The sequence below is a fragment of the Siphateles boraxobius genome, unplaced genomic scaffold (assembly GCF_051911475.1).
Source record: "Siphateles boraxobius isolate OS27281-9 unplaced genomic scaffold, OSU_SipBor_1 137, whole genome shotgun sequence".
Classification (NCBI taxonomy): Eukaryota; Metazoa; Chordata; class Actinopteri; order Cypriniformes; family Leuciscidae; genus Siphateles; species Siphateles boraxobius.
In genome coordinates, this window is record NW_027508741.1 from 1,657,501 (window position 1) to 1,676,153 (window position 18,653).

At 35.2% G+C, this 18,653-nt stretch overlaps 1 protein-coding gene across 1 annotated transcript in view; it reads left to right on the forward strand.

Moving 5' to 3' along the window:
- csmd3a (CUB and Sushi multiple domains 3a) overlaps window positions 1-18,653 on the forward strand; it is a 307,148-nt gene that overhangs the window by 143,802 nt on the left and 144,693 nt on the right. Inside the window, exons 34-38 of the mRNA XM_077229908.1 lie at window positions 623-739; window positions 1,857-2,066; window positions 7,348-7,536; window positions 8,309-8,486; window positions 10,872-11,017. Coding sequence (XP_077086023.1) covers window positions 623-739; window positions 1,857-2,066; window positions 7,348-7,536; window positions 8,309-8,486; window positions 10,872-11,017 — 840 coding nt within the window. The remainder of the gene's footprint in view (window positions 1-622; window positions 740-1,856; window positions 2,067-7,347; window positions 7,537-8,308; window positions 8,487-10,871; window positions 11,018-18,653) is intronic.

Sequence of the window (18,653 nt, forward strand, 5' to 3'; positions counted from 1 at the left end):
GAGTTTGGACTTGATGAATATCTGATCATTTCTCTCTCTCAGTATCACATTGGGCTTTACATTGCATGTATGATACTGAAAACTAAAAAAAAGTTTATTTATAATTTTATTTAAATTTAATTCCATTCTACTTCAACTTCCTTAAACTCCGCAATTGACTTTGGATTTAAAAGTTAAGCTCAATTTAATGTAGAACACTAAATTTGTGGCGTTTCATTTTATGAACTGAAAAATAATTTATGTATTTATTGTTTTATTTTTATTTAATTTCATTTTAATGCTACTTCTTTAAATTGAGCGATTGAATGTGGATTCAAAAGTTTAATTTAAAACACTGTGGCGTTTGTGGCATTTCATCTGATTTGATTTTATTGTTTCATGTGTTTCATCACAACAATATGAAATGTTCAACAATATTGAAAGATATATCATCTAATGTCATTTAAAATATACATGTAGCGAGAACACAAGTGTGCAAATGAGTTATTTTTGTGTATCACTAGATCTGTAACGGATTTTGTAATATCTGATTGATAATCTCTTACTCTCAGCATTGCATGTGTGATATACAGTAATGTGTGCATGTTCTTCACTGACTCTCTGTTGACTCCTGAATCTGAAGCTCAGTGTGGAGGATTCCTGTCCGAGATGAGTGGAGTTATCCTGAGTCCCGGTTTTCCTGGGAATTATCCCAGTGGGCTTGACTGCAACTGGACGGTTAAACTTCCCGTCGGCTTTGGTTTGTATCCTGTAACTTTCGTTTGAACATGTATCCAAATTTTTTGGGAACCATACAAAAATGGAATATATGGCCATATATGTACTTATATTTTAAATAGCATGACGTATATCTATACATATATTTGACTTATCTGACAACACAATATATGCCTGCAACATATATGAACATTTATGTGTCCGAACATGTGAAGAAAATATTTGAGTTCATCCATATATGATACCATATATCTGCATATATTACAGTATAGTATTGGTTTCTCACATATATGGACAACATTAAGTAAAAATATGTGACATACATATTTTTTCCCACATATTTAATAAATGTATGTAAACAAACATGCATGTGATACTGATGCATTGAAATAAGTACATGCATATATTGATATATGTGTCTTACATATATTTAACATTTATGTGCATATACGGGAAAATATATGGCACTTACATGAAAACGGCCATTTTTGCAATATTTTGCAGTTTCATATATGTCTATGTGTTTTATATATATGAATTTTAATATATATATTCTCATATCGGGAGCAGACATACATGGGCACTGACATTACAGTATATTATGTAATTTACATATATTGACATATATTAAAATTCTGTCCGTTAGTTAACATAAGTTAGTTAGCATGAACTAATAACGAACTGCACTTATTAATTTGAGCATTTATTAATCTTTGTTAATGTTAATTTCAACATTTACTAATACTTTATTCAAATCTTGTTAACATTAGTTAATGCACTGTGAACTAACATGAACAAACAGCTGTATTTTTATTAACAAACATTAACAAAGATGAACAAATACAGTAACAACTGTATTGCTCATGGTTAGTTCATGTTCACTCTAAAAAATGCAGGGTTGTTTTTACCTAAATTTGGGTCAAATATGGACGCGCTCAGCCATTGGGTTAAAAAATGGCTATGTTTGTCCATATTTGACCCAAATTTGGGTTGAAACAAACCAGATTTTTTTTTAGTGTGAAGTTAATACATTAATGTTAACTAATGAACCTTACTGTAAAATGTTCCCCATTTTTCTTCTTTTCTTCAAGCGTCTGATTGTTAAACGCCTCATCTCTCCTCCTGTTGTTCATGAACAGGGATTCACCTGCAGTTCCTGAACTTCTCCACGGAGTCTGTTCACGATTACCTGGAAGTGCGTGGCGGGACGCTGGACTCGGGTTCGGTGATCGACAGGTTCAGTGGGCCTGTGGTTCCCGAGTCTTTCTTCAGCACGACCCACGAGACAAGCTTCTTCTTCCACAGCGACTACTCACAGAACAAGCCCGGTTTCCACATCACCTACGAAGGTAAGACGGATTAGACCTACTTCTCCTGTCCACACACTGGGAAAAATGATCGGGATTTTAACGGTAAAATACTGTAAAAATGCTACGGTGAAAAACGGGTTAACAGAACGTTTTCCGTACTATATACGGTGAACAACTGTGATAGATCTAACTGTACATTTAATGTAATTTTACAGTAAAATACCGTTAATTTTTAAATTGTTAAAGTCATTGTATAATTTACAGTGAAAAACCGAAACTTTCGCTTCACATTTGATGTATTTTTGTTGAAATGTGTTTCTTCATGATTTTTTTTTTCTAATCAGTTATGTACATTAGGGTTTTATGTTACATTTAATGTTATTAAATTAATGTTTATTACCTTTTTAAAAATGCCATGTGTGTTACCATGATGGTGTTCAGTGTTTGTGTGAATCACACAGTGCAGTTTCTGTATATTAGTATTCATTTTCTCAGCTTGTCGAAAAGCTACTTGTGATGAGCTTTGATTCATCATGTGACTCTCATCTCCACTGTGATTGGTGTTTGTCAGTGCATTACATTGGTATAAAACAGATATTAGTACTTCAATAGATCGGTCGACTGATCGGTCTTAATGGAAAAGCCATGTATAATTACGTTGCTTGCGGGAATGTGTATGTCTAGCTGTGGTGATTTCAATGGGATGAGTTTAAAGACGCAGCTTTTCTGAGAGGATTTGACCATGCTAACAACTACAACACAGCATTAAAAGATAGCCTAAAAATAATATCAGTGTCTTTTCAATTAAAAGCGGCATTTTGACTGTACTGTTATCTAAGGAAAGCTTAAAGGAGTCCTATAATGCCCTTTTCACAAGATGTATAATAAGTAACTTATGTCCCCAGAGTGTGTATGTGAAGTTTTAGCTCAAAATACCCCACAGATATGTTTTATAGCATGTTAAAATCGTCACTTTTTGAGGGTGAGCAAAAACGCAGTTTTTGTGTCTATCCCTTTAAATGCAAATTAGCTGCTGCTCCCGGCGCAGAAGGCGGAGCTTCGAGAGCTTGTGTGTGTGTGTGTGTGTGTGTGTGTGTGTGTGTGTGTTAGCAGCTACGATAACCTCACACAAACGCACTGAAGATTTCAAAAATGTTTAGCTTTATATGTTCAAACCGGAGTCGACAAAGATGGAGAGACTCGAGAAGAAGTGACAACATGTAGAGCAACAGAGCGTTTATGAATGCTTACTGATGGAGTTAATTACAGTATCTTCTAGTTATTGATTAGCATATGCTGTCATGATAATCTATAAATCGTGTTCCCGGGGACGGGGTTTATGTAAATTTTAGGGTTAGTGATGTCACTAACCCGGGAGGAATGTCGTGTAGTTCCACGGGCCGTAAAAACACCATTAAAAAATGTGTTGCTGTCCTTAAAAAGCGATTTCTTTAAAAGAAAATATCTCTCTTTGCTTTGAACTTTTAGCGTCGTAACTTTTAAAGGGGTGGTTTACTGCTTTTTGTCTTTGCATGACTGTGTTTATGGGGTCTAATGTAACATGTCTTCGAGTTGTTGTTTTTTTTAAAGCCTTATTTTTCATAAATTTCACCTTTGTTGTAAGCCGCTTTCTCCTCTGTCATTTGAACGACCGGTTGACTTCCTGATTCTATGAAACCAATCCCGGTGAAACAGGCAATGGGCTCAGATTGGTTAGTTGGGCCGCTGTGTTGCAATTGGCTAAACTGCGTAGGAAACTTCACGGCCATTACCTTTACAGGCGAAAGCTGCATGTGCTCCGGTCAAATGTAAATAATGGTGTCAATACTGCGTATCAGCTTGAGCCAGAATCAGACCCAGAAAGCGGCAATGAAGAGAGTCAAGCAGAACCTCCCCAAACACGGCTCTTACAAAACGTTTCTGAATGGTAATGAATGATTCATTTTTGTATGTTTCTGAATGATTCATTTTTGAATCATTATTATTATTCTATTCTACTATTATTATATAAGACTTTCGATACGCTTGAAAATGCTACTGCTGCTTGTTAGCTTTTGAGATACGGTTTTCTCCTGATTAAATGTTTAATATAACTGAATAAATGACAGAGTAATGGCGTTTTTTAAAGTTTTTGTTTTATCGATATAATGAACAACCGTTTATCTATTCACAAAACTTAGTTTACTCTGTGTATCATTTTCTTTAGGTGTACATGTGGCAACTGTGTGAAAATGCCAACAGAACGTGAACACATCTGATAACAGCAGCTGAAGTTTGCTGTTGCGATTTACATATAATTTTTTAACTTTATACACGTTTGTCTTATACACACAAAATAGCAAAGAACTAACTAGCTAAACAGCGTTGGCATTGGTTTACGTTCTTGATCAAATCGAAAAATTACGTCATAAAGTATACATGGAAAATACATTTACAAAATTAGTACATAATTACAAATTCAGGTCCAAAATGTTTGTACGCGTTTGTCATAGACACACGAAATAGCATAACTAAGTGGCTACTAAAGCCAGCGCTGGCATTTGTTTACGTCCTTGATAAAACTAAAACATTACGTCTGAAATTATACATGCAAATACATTTAAAATGATTAAGTCTTACTTACAGGTTGTGGCCCAACAACTGCTGCCTCTGGTTTTAAAGTTGGAACTGCTTCATGCTTTAGTAACAGTTTGTTGTTGAATCCGACATTGAATTCGTGGAGATTCTGGACGCTGTCTTCCGTAAAATACGCAGCACAGAGAGCTAAATTACGATTGTAATTTTCAGGAACATAATCAAACATAAATTGTAGCCATTGTTGACGAACTACAGCGTCCGTATGAAGGCCGAACACAGAAGACCTGACAGCTGGGTGAAAATAATACACTTTCGACGGCATGGCTACTGCTCTCCACTATAACTCCTCCTCTTCCACAAAGCTGCAGAAATATGGCCACGCCCCCTTTTTTGCATATTCCGGAGGGAGGGTTGATGTAAATTTATGGGTTAGTTACGTATAAAACCCGGCAGTATCTCGTTGTAGTCCCATTCGAGTCGTTTTTGTAGACATTAAACTTCCTGATTTTTAAAAATACGATATCTCTGCTTACGTTGAACTTTCAGCGCAGCAGCTTTGCAGATACTGTTCATGCACCAACAGCAACATTACACACTATTTAAAGTTAAAAAAGTGAAATCATAATCAACCATTCCGTTAACTATTGCTAATACTGTATGATTAGAGATTCAAACAGACCTCTAAATCTAAGTGATAAACTCTTCCCTTTTGTTCATGCATGATGTCCTGAAGACAGGTTTGCTTTTACTGTAGTAAGTGATTACGGAACAACCACCCTCAAATCCCTAGTAAGATTTACTCAGAAGTTTTAAAAGTCTATTTTTTATTTTCCACCCCTTGTGTCTTTGTGGTTTAGAGAACAGGAATGTGTCACTGTTCTGACTTTATGGTTCCCGTACAGTAAGATGTCTCTCTTCACTTGAGGTTTTGATGTTATAAATAGAAGTTCTCATCCTCAGTGAAACTGCTTGCTTTGACAGAACTTTTCAGTATTAGTCACAACATTTGTAGTGTGTGTGTGTGTGTGTGTGTGTGTGTGTGTGTGTGTGTGTGTGTGTGTGTGTGTGTGTGTGTGTGTGTGTGTGTGTGTGTGTGTGTGTGTGCGTGCGCGTGCTTGCATGCGTACCAGTGTTTGAGTGTGTGTTTGTGACAAGTCTGCTAAGTTTAGACATTTCTTTTTAGATGATAATTATGACTCTTTATGTTCTCTAAATTACTTAGAATTAAAAGTTATTTTATGCTTTCTTTAATAATTATGTATGTTAATTGTCTAAGCATTTTCCAGATCATGGACAATAAGTTTATTGAAATTAAACTAAACTAGTTTAGAACTTTGTCTTGCATAATTTCTATTGCAATCTGAAGCCATAGGAGAAGTTCCTGCATAATCAAATGTACATGTTTGATGCATTTGTTAGGTTTTAATGTCAAGTTCATGAAATTTACAGGATGTTACTTGGAAAAAAAGGTAATCTGATTCAGTAACTCGTGTTACTTATAATGTGTTCCCCCAACACTGCTTTTAAATTTATAAACAAAATATCTGAGTTACTTTATCAAATAAGTAATGGACAGCTCTCCTGTCTCAATATTAAGAGAAATCGTGAATAATGCATAGAGGCTTTCTTCAGTGAAAACATTGAAGTAATCTGTAAAAAAGTAATCTGATTACTTTACTAACATTACTTGTAATTTGTTACACCCAACATTGCCCGGCTATATAATTGATATTGGTGTTCCTTATGGCAGCCGGTATATTAGTTTACTGTCACTTTAAGACCTGACGCACAGATCCATTATACTGTTACACATGCATTTACTTTCTCAACTGTTTACGTTTACTTAAAATAAAACTGACGAGAATTCTTGCTAAAACCGGCATATTGACATTATTTTGTGTGTTTTATTTGACTGTTCAAGCATAATAACCAGTGAAAAAGAACTCAATTTAGTACTGAGAGGCGGAGTTATGTGAGGTAACCTGCCAAAGTAACTAGTAGGAGTTACACGCCACTACTGAAACACACCGGCATTTGGCAGGTCGGCGGATTTAATGTCGAGTCCTGAGTTACTTGAAAAAAAGAAATCTGATTAGGTAACTCAAGTTACTTGTAAGTTTACACCTATTTTAAATTTACAACAATATATCCGAGTTACTTTATCAACTAAGTAACTGACAGCTGTCCATGTTAAAGGAAATTGAAAGTAATGCACAGAGGCTTTCTGTAATGAAAACATTGATGTAATCTGTAAAAGTAATCTGATTACATTACTTATAATTTGATACACCCAACATTTCCCTGTTATATAAGGCCATGTGTTCACCAAATCGCTTTTTTCACGCGGCTGGCGTATTTTTCAATTGTTTTCAATGGGAGCGCCGCGTTTTTACAACACCATGAGGGTAACAAGGCGCTGAGCGTTTTTTTCACGCTGAAGCACCGAGCGCTCCCCGTTTTTTACAGGTCGCCGAGAGTTGAAGAATGTTCAACTTTGGGTAAAACGCAGCGCTCATCACTGTCACTTTTTAACCAGGTGTCCAATCACAGTGGAGGAAGGGCGGGACTAATACATTTTTAGTATGAAACAAATTATCTGCGAAATCAGTGTCTAGCGTTTTCAGCTGGCTAAAAACACTTTGGTTGTAACACGGCCTACTTGATATTGGTTTTCATTATGGCTTCTCACTGGATAAAACCTTCTGCTCATAAGTAAAATAACACAGTTGTTGTTTGTGTTCAGCTTATGAGCTGCAGAGGTGTCCGGATCCGCGGCCCTTCCGGAACGGACTGGTGATCGGCAGTGATTTGGGCGTGGGAATGACCATCTCGTTCCAGTGCCTGCCGGGATACACACTTCTGGGGGAATCGGCGCTCACGTGTTTGCATGGCATCAGCCGCAACTGGAACCATCCTGTGCCTCGATGTGACGGTACCCAACAAACCTTTCGCCTTCTAGCCCTTCTCACAGAAAATACTGAAACATTCCCCCGCTTTCACTTTACTCATAGTTTAGTCTGCTGTCGCTTTAAGACCTGACGCACGGGTCCAATATACTGTTACACGTGTTTTCTTTCTTAACTATTTACGTTCACTTAAAACGTAACTGACTGTGTTTATTAGAATATGCGCCAAGACCGGCATTGTGACGTTATTTTGTGTGTAGAAAAATAACCAAATTTAATACTTAAAAAAAATACCTAATCCTGGCTTAATCTAAGCTCTATCTGTGAAACCAGGCCATAAAGGTTTTAATTAAACTCTTTACAATAAGGTTCATTAGTTAACATTAGTTAATGCACTAACTAACATAACCTAACCAAGAGCAAAACATTTGTTACTGTATTTGTTAATCTTTGTTAATGTTAGTTAATTAAAATACAGCTGTTTGTTCATGTTAGTTCACAGTGCATTAACTAATGTTAACAAGATTTTAATAAAGTATTAGTAAATGTTCGAATTAACATTAACAAAGATTAATAAATGCTGTATACATGCATTAGTTCATTATTAGTTCATGTTCACTAATGTTAACTTATTGTAAAGTGTTACCGTAAATTCTATTCAAGCTTCAGTGGTAAATGTGGACCATATATGAATGCTTTTCTGCATGCATTAAACTGAACGTAAGTTTGACGCCGCTGCATTAGTGCTTGTTGTATCTGTATAATTGTGATTCTCTGTGTTGATTGGTCATCCTTCAGCTCTTTGTGGTGGTAATATCACCGCACTCAACGGCACCATCTACTCTCCGGGACACCCGGCCGATTACCCCAATCTGAAAGACTGCATCTGGAGCATCCGAGTCCCTCCAGGCAACGGCATCCACATCAACTTCAGCGTGCTCAACACCGAGCCCATCTACGACTACATCACCATCTGGTACGAGTCCTGCCAGAAGAATCTCACCTAAACACGAGCCTCATATAACCACAGGACACACACCGCTCACACACCAGTTATGCTCACAGAATAACCTTCAGGATAGAGATGATGATTATTTTACTGTTTCAGAGTCTGATCATCGTCACTTATAATCTATTTTATGCAAATTCATAATTACTTTTCTTAATATGATAAAAATAATAATTTAATAACCATTAGATTGCAAAACAACAACGGCACAATTGCAATTTATTTATTTATTTATTTATTCATTTATTTATTTATTTATTTATTTATTTATTTATTGTTATATTTTTATATTGACTGATGATGAACAATATTTTATAATGTACAATTGTTATTGTTTTTTTACATGGTCGATGATGAACAATATATTTTTGTCAGTATTATGACTTGTGACAAATAATAATAATTATTATTATTATTATTATTGTTATTATTATTTAACATTTTGCTTTTGTACCAGCCACTTGACACTTCTTCATGGACAAGGACAAACTCTCTGGTATTAATAACAATAATAATAATAAGAAGAAGAAGATTGCAAAACAACTCCTGCATAATCGCCATAGATAAATTATTTTCTTTATTTATTTATTGTTTGTTTGTTTGTTATGTTTTTAAATGACTTATCATGAACAACATTTTATATTGTACAATTGACATTTATTTGTTTTTGTATTATTTATTTGTTTGTTTGTTTGTTTTTAAATGGCCAATACAATATTTTATATGTATTATTATATGTATTATTATTATTATAGTTGTTACTACTACTACTACTACTAATTAGATTTAAAAACAACAACTTCACATTTGCCATAAATGTATTAATTTTATTTACTTAAATAATTAATTAATGTTTGTTAAATGGCCAGTGATGAACAAATTATAAACATCCTGTTTTTGGGCGATGTCTAGCGAGTTCAATGCCAAGCAATTTTTATTTGAGACTAAATGAAAAGCGCTGTTTGTTGATGGCGTTATTGAGGGCTACTGTTTCAAACCTGTAAAAAATAAAAGAAACAATTACCAAGAGTGAGTTTGGATCCATCAAAGTGATTTGTCAAGGATTCCACCAGAGAGTTTGTCTTTGTCCATGAACATCGGAGACTTGCGTAACACTTTCAGTCTTTTATCTGTTTTGTTTCACACATTTCTGTCTCTTATATTTTCTCCACGAGTGAACATCTGTGCTGGAGTGACTGGTGCGATGCAAAGTGTTGACGCTTGTGTTCACATCATGGAAAATAGGATTTTTCCTGCTTTTCCAAAATAAAAGGCTTTGATGTACTCAGTGTAAATCCTTCCCCAGGAATGGCGTATTCAGAAATAATTTTTCATAGAGTATGACCTCTCAAATTTACATATCAATGCATATTCAAAGCTCAACACTGTTGTTCCTCATTTCTCATGCGAAGGGTGGTTTACATACAGAACACTTCAAGGTGCAATAGTGGAAACACACACTGTTTCATTTAATAATTTAATTCTCACGGTGCGAAATCTGTGGCCATGACATTGTGACTCTTATTGGGGCAAGGAGGACATTTTCCATAAACATCAAAAAGTCTGAAGATAAACGTTAGAGGAAAAGTTTACATTAGTCTCTGTGGTAAAACTTAAAGCTTTTATGCATAATGCATTATAAAAGTATTTTAATGCATTTATTATAAATTGTAATGTACATCATGAATAATTGTAAGCACAGTTATAATATTATATATTCATTGAACAGCTTTAGAAAGTATAATGCACAAACAGTTTCAGATACAACAAGGAATCTGCAAATATTATAATGCATTTTTACTTTGGTTACAGTTATTTATGAAGCGATATAATGCATTATAATGTGTATTATAATCACCATTATTATAATGCATTATACATAAAGGCTTGAAGTAGCTGATCTGTTATAAAATTTAATAATAAACATTCACAGTTACAGCTTAAGACCAATCCTTTATATCTATCCTTTATCTGTCATATATATTTAATGAACATGCTCAAAGGTTTCCCATGATAATAATTTTATGATTTACTGGTTCAACTCATAAATGAACGATTATTTTCTGCAGGACACACTAAAGTTGAGTAGTTTAGAAAGCTACATTGCTTTAATTGTTTATTCTACCTTTCTGTAATCTGATGGTTTCAAAATAGTTTCATAAAGGCCCGTCTTCCTAATTAAAAAACATTACGAATTACAGGATTCAGAAGCAATAGTGTAACTCAGTACTGAGGGTTTTGAATGAGAGCGACAGAAAAGAGATGTTGTTCTTTATATGAGAGAGAGTGTATTATATCAGCGAACAGAAGAAGTGGAGGATGTTTTAAACGCGTGTCTTCTGTCTCCTGTAGGGACGGCCCTGACCCAACATCTCCACAGATTGGGCAGTTCAGCGGGAGCTCGTCTCAGGAGTTCGTTTACAGCACATCCAATCAGATCCTGCTAAAGTTCCACAGCGACTTCAGCACCAGCGGATTCTTTGTTCTGCGTTTCCATGGTGAGCAGTTTCCCGCTTTAGTGTTGCTCTTCACCACGGCTCAGGTTGCTGATTGTGTGTGTGTGTGTGTGTGTGTGTGTGTGTGTGTGTGTGTGTGTGTGTGTGTGTGTGTGTGTGTGTGTGTGTGTGTGTGTGTGTGTGTGTGTGTGTGTGTGTATGTGTGTGTGTGTGTGTGTGTGTGTGTGTGTGTGTGTTGCTTGTTGTCATGTTGATTATCCGGCTCATTCCCTCACGCCCACAGAACATGTTCTTTACATACGCGGTTGACGTACACACATTCAGCTCAAACTGTGCCGTGAAACTGCATTGTGTACATTCAGATTTCTGCTGTATTATATTCCTGTTTTCTGTGACAGCGCCACCTATAGAGGAGAGCTGGATTAAAGGGATGGATGTACTTTTATGATGGATTGATGCACTTTTATGATGGATTGATGCACTTTTATGATGGATAGATGCACTTTTATGATGGATAGATGCACTTTTATGATGGATTGATGCACTTTTATGATGGATAGATCCACTTTTATGATGGATAGATGCACTTTTATGATGGATAGATGCACTTTTATGATGGATAGGTGCACTTTTATGATGGATAGATGGACTTTTATGATGATTAATGCACTTTTATGATGGATAGATGCACTTTTATGATGGATAGAGGGACTTTTATGATGGATAGAGGGACTTTTATGATGATTAAAGCACTTTTATGATCGATTGATGCACTTTTATGATGGATAGATGCACTTTTATGATGATAGATCACTTTTATGATGGATTGATGCACTTTTATGATGGATAGATGCACTTTTATGATAGATAGATGCACTTTTATGATGGATAGATGCACTTTTATGATGGATAGATGCACTTTTATGATGGATAGATGGACTTTTATGATGATTAATGCACTTTTATGATGGATAGATGGACTTTTATGATGATTAATGCACTTTTATGATGGATAGATGGACTTTTATGATGATTAATGCACTTTTATGATGGATAGAGGGACTTTTATGATGGATAGAGGGACTTTTATGATGATTAAAGCACTTTTATGATCGATTGATGCACTTTTATGATGGATAGATGCACTTTTATGATGATAGATCACTTTTATGATGGATAGATGCACTTTTATGATGGATAGATGCACTTTTATGATAGATAGATGCACTTTTATGATGGATAGATGCACTTTTATGATGGATAGATGCACTTTTATGATGGATAGATGGACTTTTATGATGATTAATGCACTTTTATGATGGATAGATGCACTTTTATGATGGATAGATGCACTTTTATGATAGATAGATGCACTTTTATGATGGACAGATGCACTTTTATGATGGATAGATGCACTTTTATGATGGATAGATGGACTTTTATGATGATTAATGCACTTTTATGATGGATAGATGCACTTTTATGATGGATAGAGGGACTTTTATGATGATTAAAGCACTTTTATGATGGATTGATGCACTTTTATGATGGATAGATGCACTTTTATGATGATAGATCACTTTTATGATGGATTGATGCACTTTTATGATGGATAGATGCACTTTTATGATGGATGGATGCACTTTTATGATGGACAGATGCACTTTTATGATGGATAGATGCACTTTATGATGGACAGATGCACTTTTATGATGGATAGATGGACTTTTATGATGATTAATGCACTTTTATGATGGATAGATGCACTTTTATGATGGATAGATGCACTTTTATGATGATATATCACTTTTATGATGGATTGATGCAATTTTATGGTGGATAGATGCACTTTTATGATGATTAAAGCACTTTTATGATGGATTGATGCACTTTTATGATGGATAGATGCACTTTTATGATGGATAGATGCACTTTTATGATGGATAGATGCACTTTTATGATTGATAGAGGGACTTTTATGATGATTAAAGCACTTGTATGATGGATTGATGCACTTTTATGATGATAGATCACTTTTATGATGGATTGATGCAATTTTATGGTGGATAGATGCACTTTTATGATGGATAGATGGACTTTTATGATGATTAATGCACTTTTATGATGGATTGATCCACTTTTATCATGGATTGATGCACTTTTATGATGATAGATGCACTTTTATGATGATAGATCACTTTTATGATGGATTGATGCACTTTTATGATGGATAGATGCACTTTTATGATGGATAGATGCACTTTTATGATGGATAGATGCACTTTTATGATGGATAGATGCACTTTTATGATGGATAGATGGACTTTTATGATGATTAATGCACTTTTATGATGGATAGATGCACTTTTATGATGGATAGATGCACTTTTATGATAGATAGATGCACTTTTATGATGGACAGATGCACTTTTATGATGGATAGATGCACTTTTATGATGGATAGATGCACTTTTATGATGGATAGATGGACTTTTATGATGATTAATGCACTTTTATGATGGATAGATGCACTTTTATGATGGATAGAGGGACTTTTATGATGATTAAAGCACTTTTATGATGGATTGATGCACTTTTATGATGGATAGATGCACTTTTATGATGATAGATCACTTTTATGATGGATTGATGCACTTTTATGATGGATAGATGCACTTTTATGATGGACAGATGCACTTTTATGATGGATAGATGCACTTTTATGATGGACAGATGCACTTTTATGATGGATAGATGGACTTTTATGATGATTAATGCACTTTTATGATGGATAGATGCACTTTTATGATGGATAGATGCACTTTTATGATGATATATCACTTTTATGATGGATTGATGCAATTTTATGGTGGATAGATGCACTTTTATGATGATTAAAGCACTTTTATGATGGATAGATGCACTTTTATGATGGATAGATGCACTTTTATGATGGATAGATGCACTTTTATGATGGATAGATGCACTTTTATGATGGACGGATGCACTTTTATGATGGACAGATGCACTTTTATGATGGATAGATGCACTTTTATGATTGATAGAGGGACTTTTATGATGATTAAAGCACTTGTATGATGGATTGATGCACTTTTATGATGATAGATCACTTTTATGATGGATTGATGCAATTTTATGGTGGATAGATGCACTTTTATGATGGATAGATGGACTTTTATGATGATTAATGCACTTTTATGATGGATTGATCCACTTTTATCATGGATTGATGCACTTTTATGATGATAGATGCACTTTTATGATGGATAGATGCACTTTTATCATGGATTGATGCACTTTTATGATGATAGATGCACTTTTATCATGGATTGATGCACTTTTATGATGGATAGATGCACTTTTATGGTGGATAGATGCACTTTTATGATGGATAGATGCACTTTTATGATGGATAGATGCACTTTTATGATGGATAGATGGACTTTTATGATGATTAATGCACTTTTATGATGGATTGATCCACTTTTATCATGGATTGATGCACTTTTATGATGATAGATGCACTTTTATGATGGATAGATGCACTTTTATCATGGATTGATGCACTTTTATGATGATAGATGCACTTTTATCATGGATTGATGCACTTTTATGATGGATAGATGCACTTTTATGGTGGATAGATACACTTTTATAATGGATAGATGGACTTTTATGATGGATAGATGCACTTTTATTATGGATAGATGCACTTTTATGATGGACGGATGCACTTTTATGATGGATAGATGCACTTTTATGATGATTAAAGCACTTTTATGATGGATTGATGCACTTTTATGATGGATAGATGCACTTTTATGATGGATAGATGCACTTTTATGATGGACGGATGCACTTTTATGATGGACAGATGCACTTTTATGATGGATAGATGCACTTTTATGATTGATAGAGGGACTTTTATGATGATTAAAGCACTTGTATGATGGATTGATGCACTTTTATGATGATAGATCACTTTTATGATGGATTGATGCAATTTTATGGTGGATAGATGCACTTTTATGATGGATAGATGGACTTTTATGATGATTAATGCACTTTTATGATGGATTGATCCACTTTTATCATGGATTGATGCACTTTTATGATGATAGATGCACTTTTATGATGGATAGATGCACTTTTATCATGGATTGATGCACTTTTATGATGATAGATGCACTTTTATCATGGATTGATGCACTTTTATGATGGATAGATGCACTTTTATGGTGGATAGATGCACTTTTATCATGGATAGATACACTTTTATAATGGATAGATGGACTTTTATGATGGATAGATGCACTTTTATTATGGATAGATGCACTTTTATGATGGATTGATGCACTTTTATTATGGAAAGATGTACTTTTATGGACTTCAAAATAGAAACAGCCATTCACTGCCATTATAAAGCTTGGAAGAGTCAGGACATTTTTAATATAACTGATTGTATTCGTCCGAAAGAAGAATGTCATAAACACCTAGGATGACTTGAGGGAGAGTAAATCATGGGCTAATTTTTCATTTTTGGGTGAACTATCCCTTTAAACCTCAAACTGATGCAAAGACTAGACCCATGGAAATGATTCAATTTTTTATTATCTTTCCACCTCATTTTTAACAAAAGAGCAGGTGCAGCCATTCAGATTTGAATGTTCAAGCCTTTCAGTGTATTTAAAGGCCGTGACACGCATTAAAAAGCATCTTTTCCATGTCAATCAGAGTTTTTGTCCTAACCATCGACAATTCTACTTTAGAAACGGCTTCTGTTTCTGCGAAGTTGTGGCTGGAACAACAATTTACAAAGTGTGACAATTATAATCTATGTGCTTAATTTGATGTTAAAAGCATCTAATGTAAGTTTGACTATCATTTATAGCCGTACTAAAGCAGTGATGGATCATTCACCTCAGATCATGAAAATAGAAAATAAATTAAAAGAAACAAGAACGAACAAGTGTATTCTAAAACAAAGATGTTCCAAATGTTGAAATGGTGTAATATTTATGAATTTGATTTTGTGCTTATCTGTTTGGTTGCGAGTGCAGTGTGCTTACAGAGAGGCTCCGCCCACACGCTCTTCTGATTGGCTGTGTTTTGTGATTGTTTTGGTTGCGAGTGCAGTGTGCTTGCAGAGAGACTCCGCCCACCCTCTCTTCTGATTGGCTGTGGTTTATGATTGATTTGGTTGCGAGTGCAGTGTGCTTACAGAGAGACTCCGCCTACACTCTCTTCTGATTGGCTGTGGTTTATGATTGATTTGGTTGCGAGTGCAGTGTGCTTACAGAGAGACTCCGCCTACACGCTCTTCTGATTGGCTGTGGATTGTGATTGATTTGGTTGCGAGTGCAGTGCGCTTACAGAGAGACTCCGCCCACACTCTCTTCTGATTGGCTGTGGTTTGTGATTGATTTGGTTGCGAGTGCAGTGCGCTTACAGAGAGACTCCGCCTACACTCTCTTCTGATTGGCTGTGGTTTGTGATTGATTTGGTTGCGAGTGCAGTGCGCTTACAGAGAGACTCCGCCCACACTCTCTTCTGATTGGCTGTGGTTTGTGATTGATTTGGTTGCGAGTGCAGTGCGCTTACAGAGAGACTCCGCCCACACTCTCTTCTGATTGGCTGTGGTTTGTGATTGATTTGGTTGCGAGTGCAGTGTGCTTACAGACAGACTCCGCCCACACGCTCTTCTGATTGGCTGTGGTTTGTGATTGATTTGGTTGCGAGTGCAGTGCGCTTACAGAGAGACTCCACCTACACTTTCTTCTGATTGGCTGTGGTTTGTGATTGATTTGGTTGCGATTGCAGTGTGCTTACAGACAGACTCCGCCCACACGCTCTTCTGATTGGCTGTGGTTTGTGATTGATTTGGTTTCGAGTGCAGTGCAGACTCCTCCCACATTATTTTAGCTGTTCATACCTGCTTTTTGATGTTGTAACCTATTATTTGTTTTCATATTATTTTAAGTTATCATTATACTAATAAACACACTAGATTGTGGTGCAAATAGCTTTACCGTTTACTGCACTTTAAGCCGGTCACATATCAGACGAGTTAATGAAAAGGAAGCACATGCACGAGTTGAAAAATAAAGTCTTTTGTTCCAAATAAACTGAATTTAAAACCAGAATATAAGGCTCATATATTGAAAAAATTAGGCTAAATATATAAAGAGGTTTACCAATGGTGTGTTGAGGGTTAGGACAAAATACCAATTACATTTAAATAATCAGACATTCATTCCTGAAAATGAATAACACAAAAGCAGAATTGAATATTAATAACTATAAAATAGTATAAACCGTTAATACATATAAAAAAAAGCTATGTTCCTAGAAGTGTTTCACGTTGCTGCTTTCTGCTCTCTTACTTTTTGTTTTACTGCTCTCAAAAACACAGGCTAGAAATTATATTACTTGTTTCTTTGGAAAATGGCTTCGATTATTGCCGCGGATGGCGCTGTAATGTGTTTGGAAACTTCCATCATCCGTAATAACACCCATTTCTGAACGAGCAGGAGTAGAAACATACGCAGCTGCTTCTCAGGCACAATCCTTGCTGTTATGAAACCTCATAAGTTACGGTTGGAAATGCACTATATTGTGTGTATCGTACAGGCAGATGCGTATGGAGACTGGACAGAGTTTGCATTTAACATGCATGGGTTTTAATTAGTGCTGGGCAACGATTAATCGCATCCAAAATATAAGTTTGTGTTTACAAAATATATGTGTGTGTGTGCTGTGTATAATTATTATGTATATATAAATACACACACATGCATGTATATATTTAAGAAAAATGTGTTATTTATATATAAAATATTTACATTTGTTTATAATATGAATTTGGTACAAATATAAATGCAGTATATACATGCATATGTGTGTATTTATATATGCAAAATAATTATACACAGTACACACGTATATATATTATGTAAACACGAACTTTTATTTTGGATGCAATTAATCACGATTAATCGTAGCCCAGCACTAGTTTTAATTAGAATTTACTTCAATTTTGCCAATTATTTCTGGTTTTACAATGAAATATGCATTTGTGTTTCCTGGTAAAGATGCATGCAATGCTGCATTAACATGTGTCCAGAATCAGTTATCTCCGCGTTTGATGCTTTGCGATGCTCTAGGTTATTGAACAGAGCATTTAACAGAGGAAATAGCATCTGAACACGACAGATGACCTTTAACCCCATCAGATTTCTCTAATCCGTTTTGTCGTTGCGACGGGAAAGTGTTATTCGATAAAGGACAATAATATGTGCGTTAGCATATTTTCTGCTGATGCTTTTGAGGTTTACCGATAAAGCAATACAGCATAAGGAAGTTAAGTCAAGAGCTGCAAAGCACAAAGCTCGTTAGAGTTTTAAAAGATAATAAAATAAGATGCTTGTGGTCCCAGAGCTGCCAAAATGCCCATTCTCCAGCTTGAAATTGCTTTTAATGTGTAAGCGTAGTAACAGCTGAGTTTTTCTGTTTCTCCTGATGATGAATTTTAAATGAGATGTGCTTTTGTTTATCAGTGGTGCCGTCTAATATTATAGAGGTCATTTAACTGTGTGTAAATCTTCATGATGTTAAGATACTGAGAGCGTTTGCTGGATGAAAACTCATTTAAACAAAT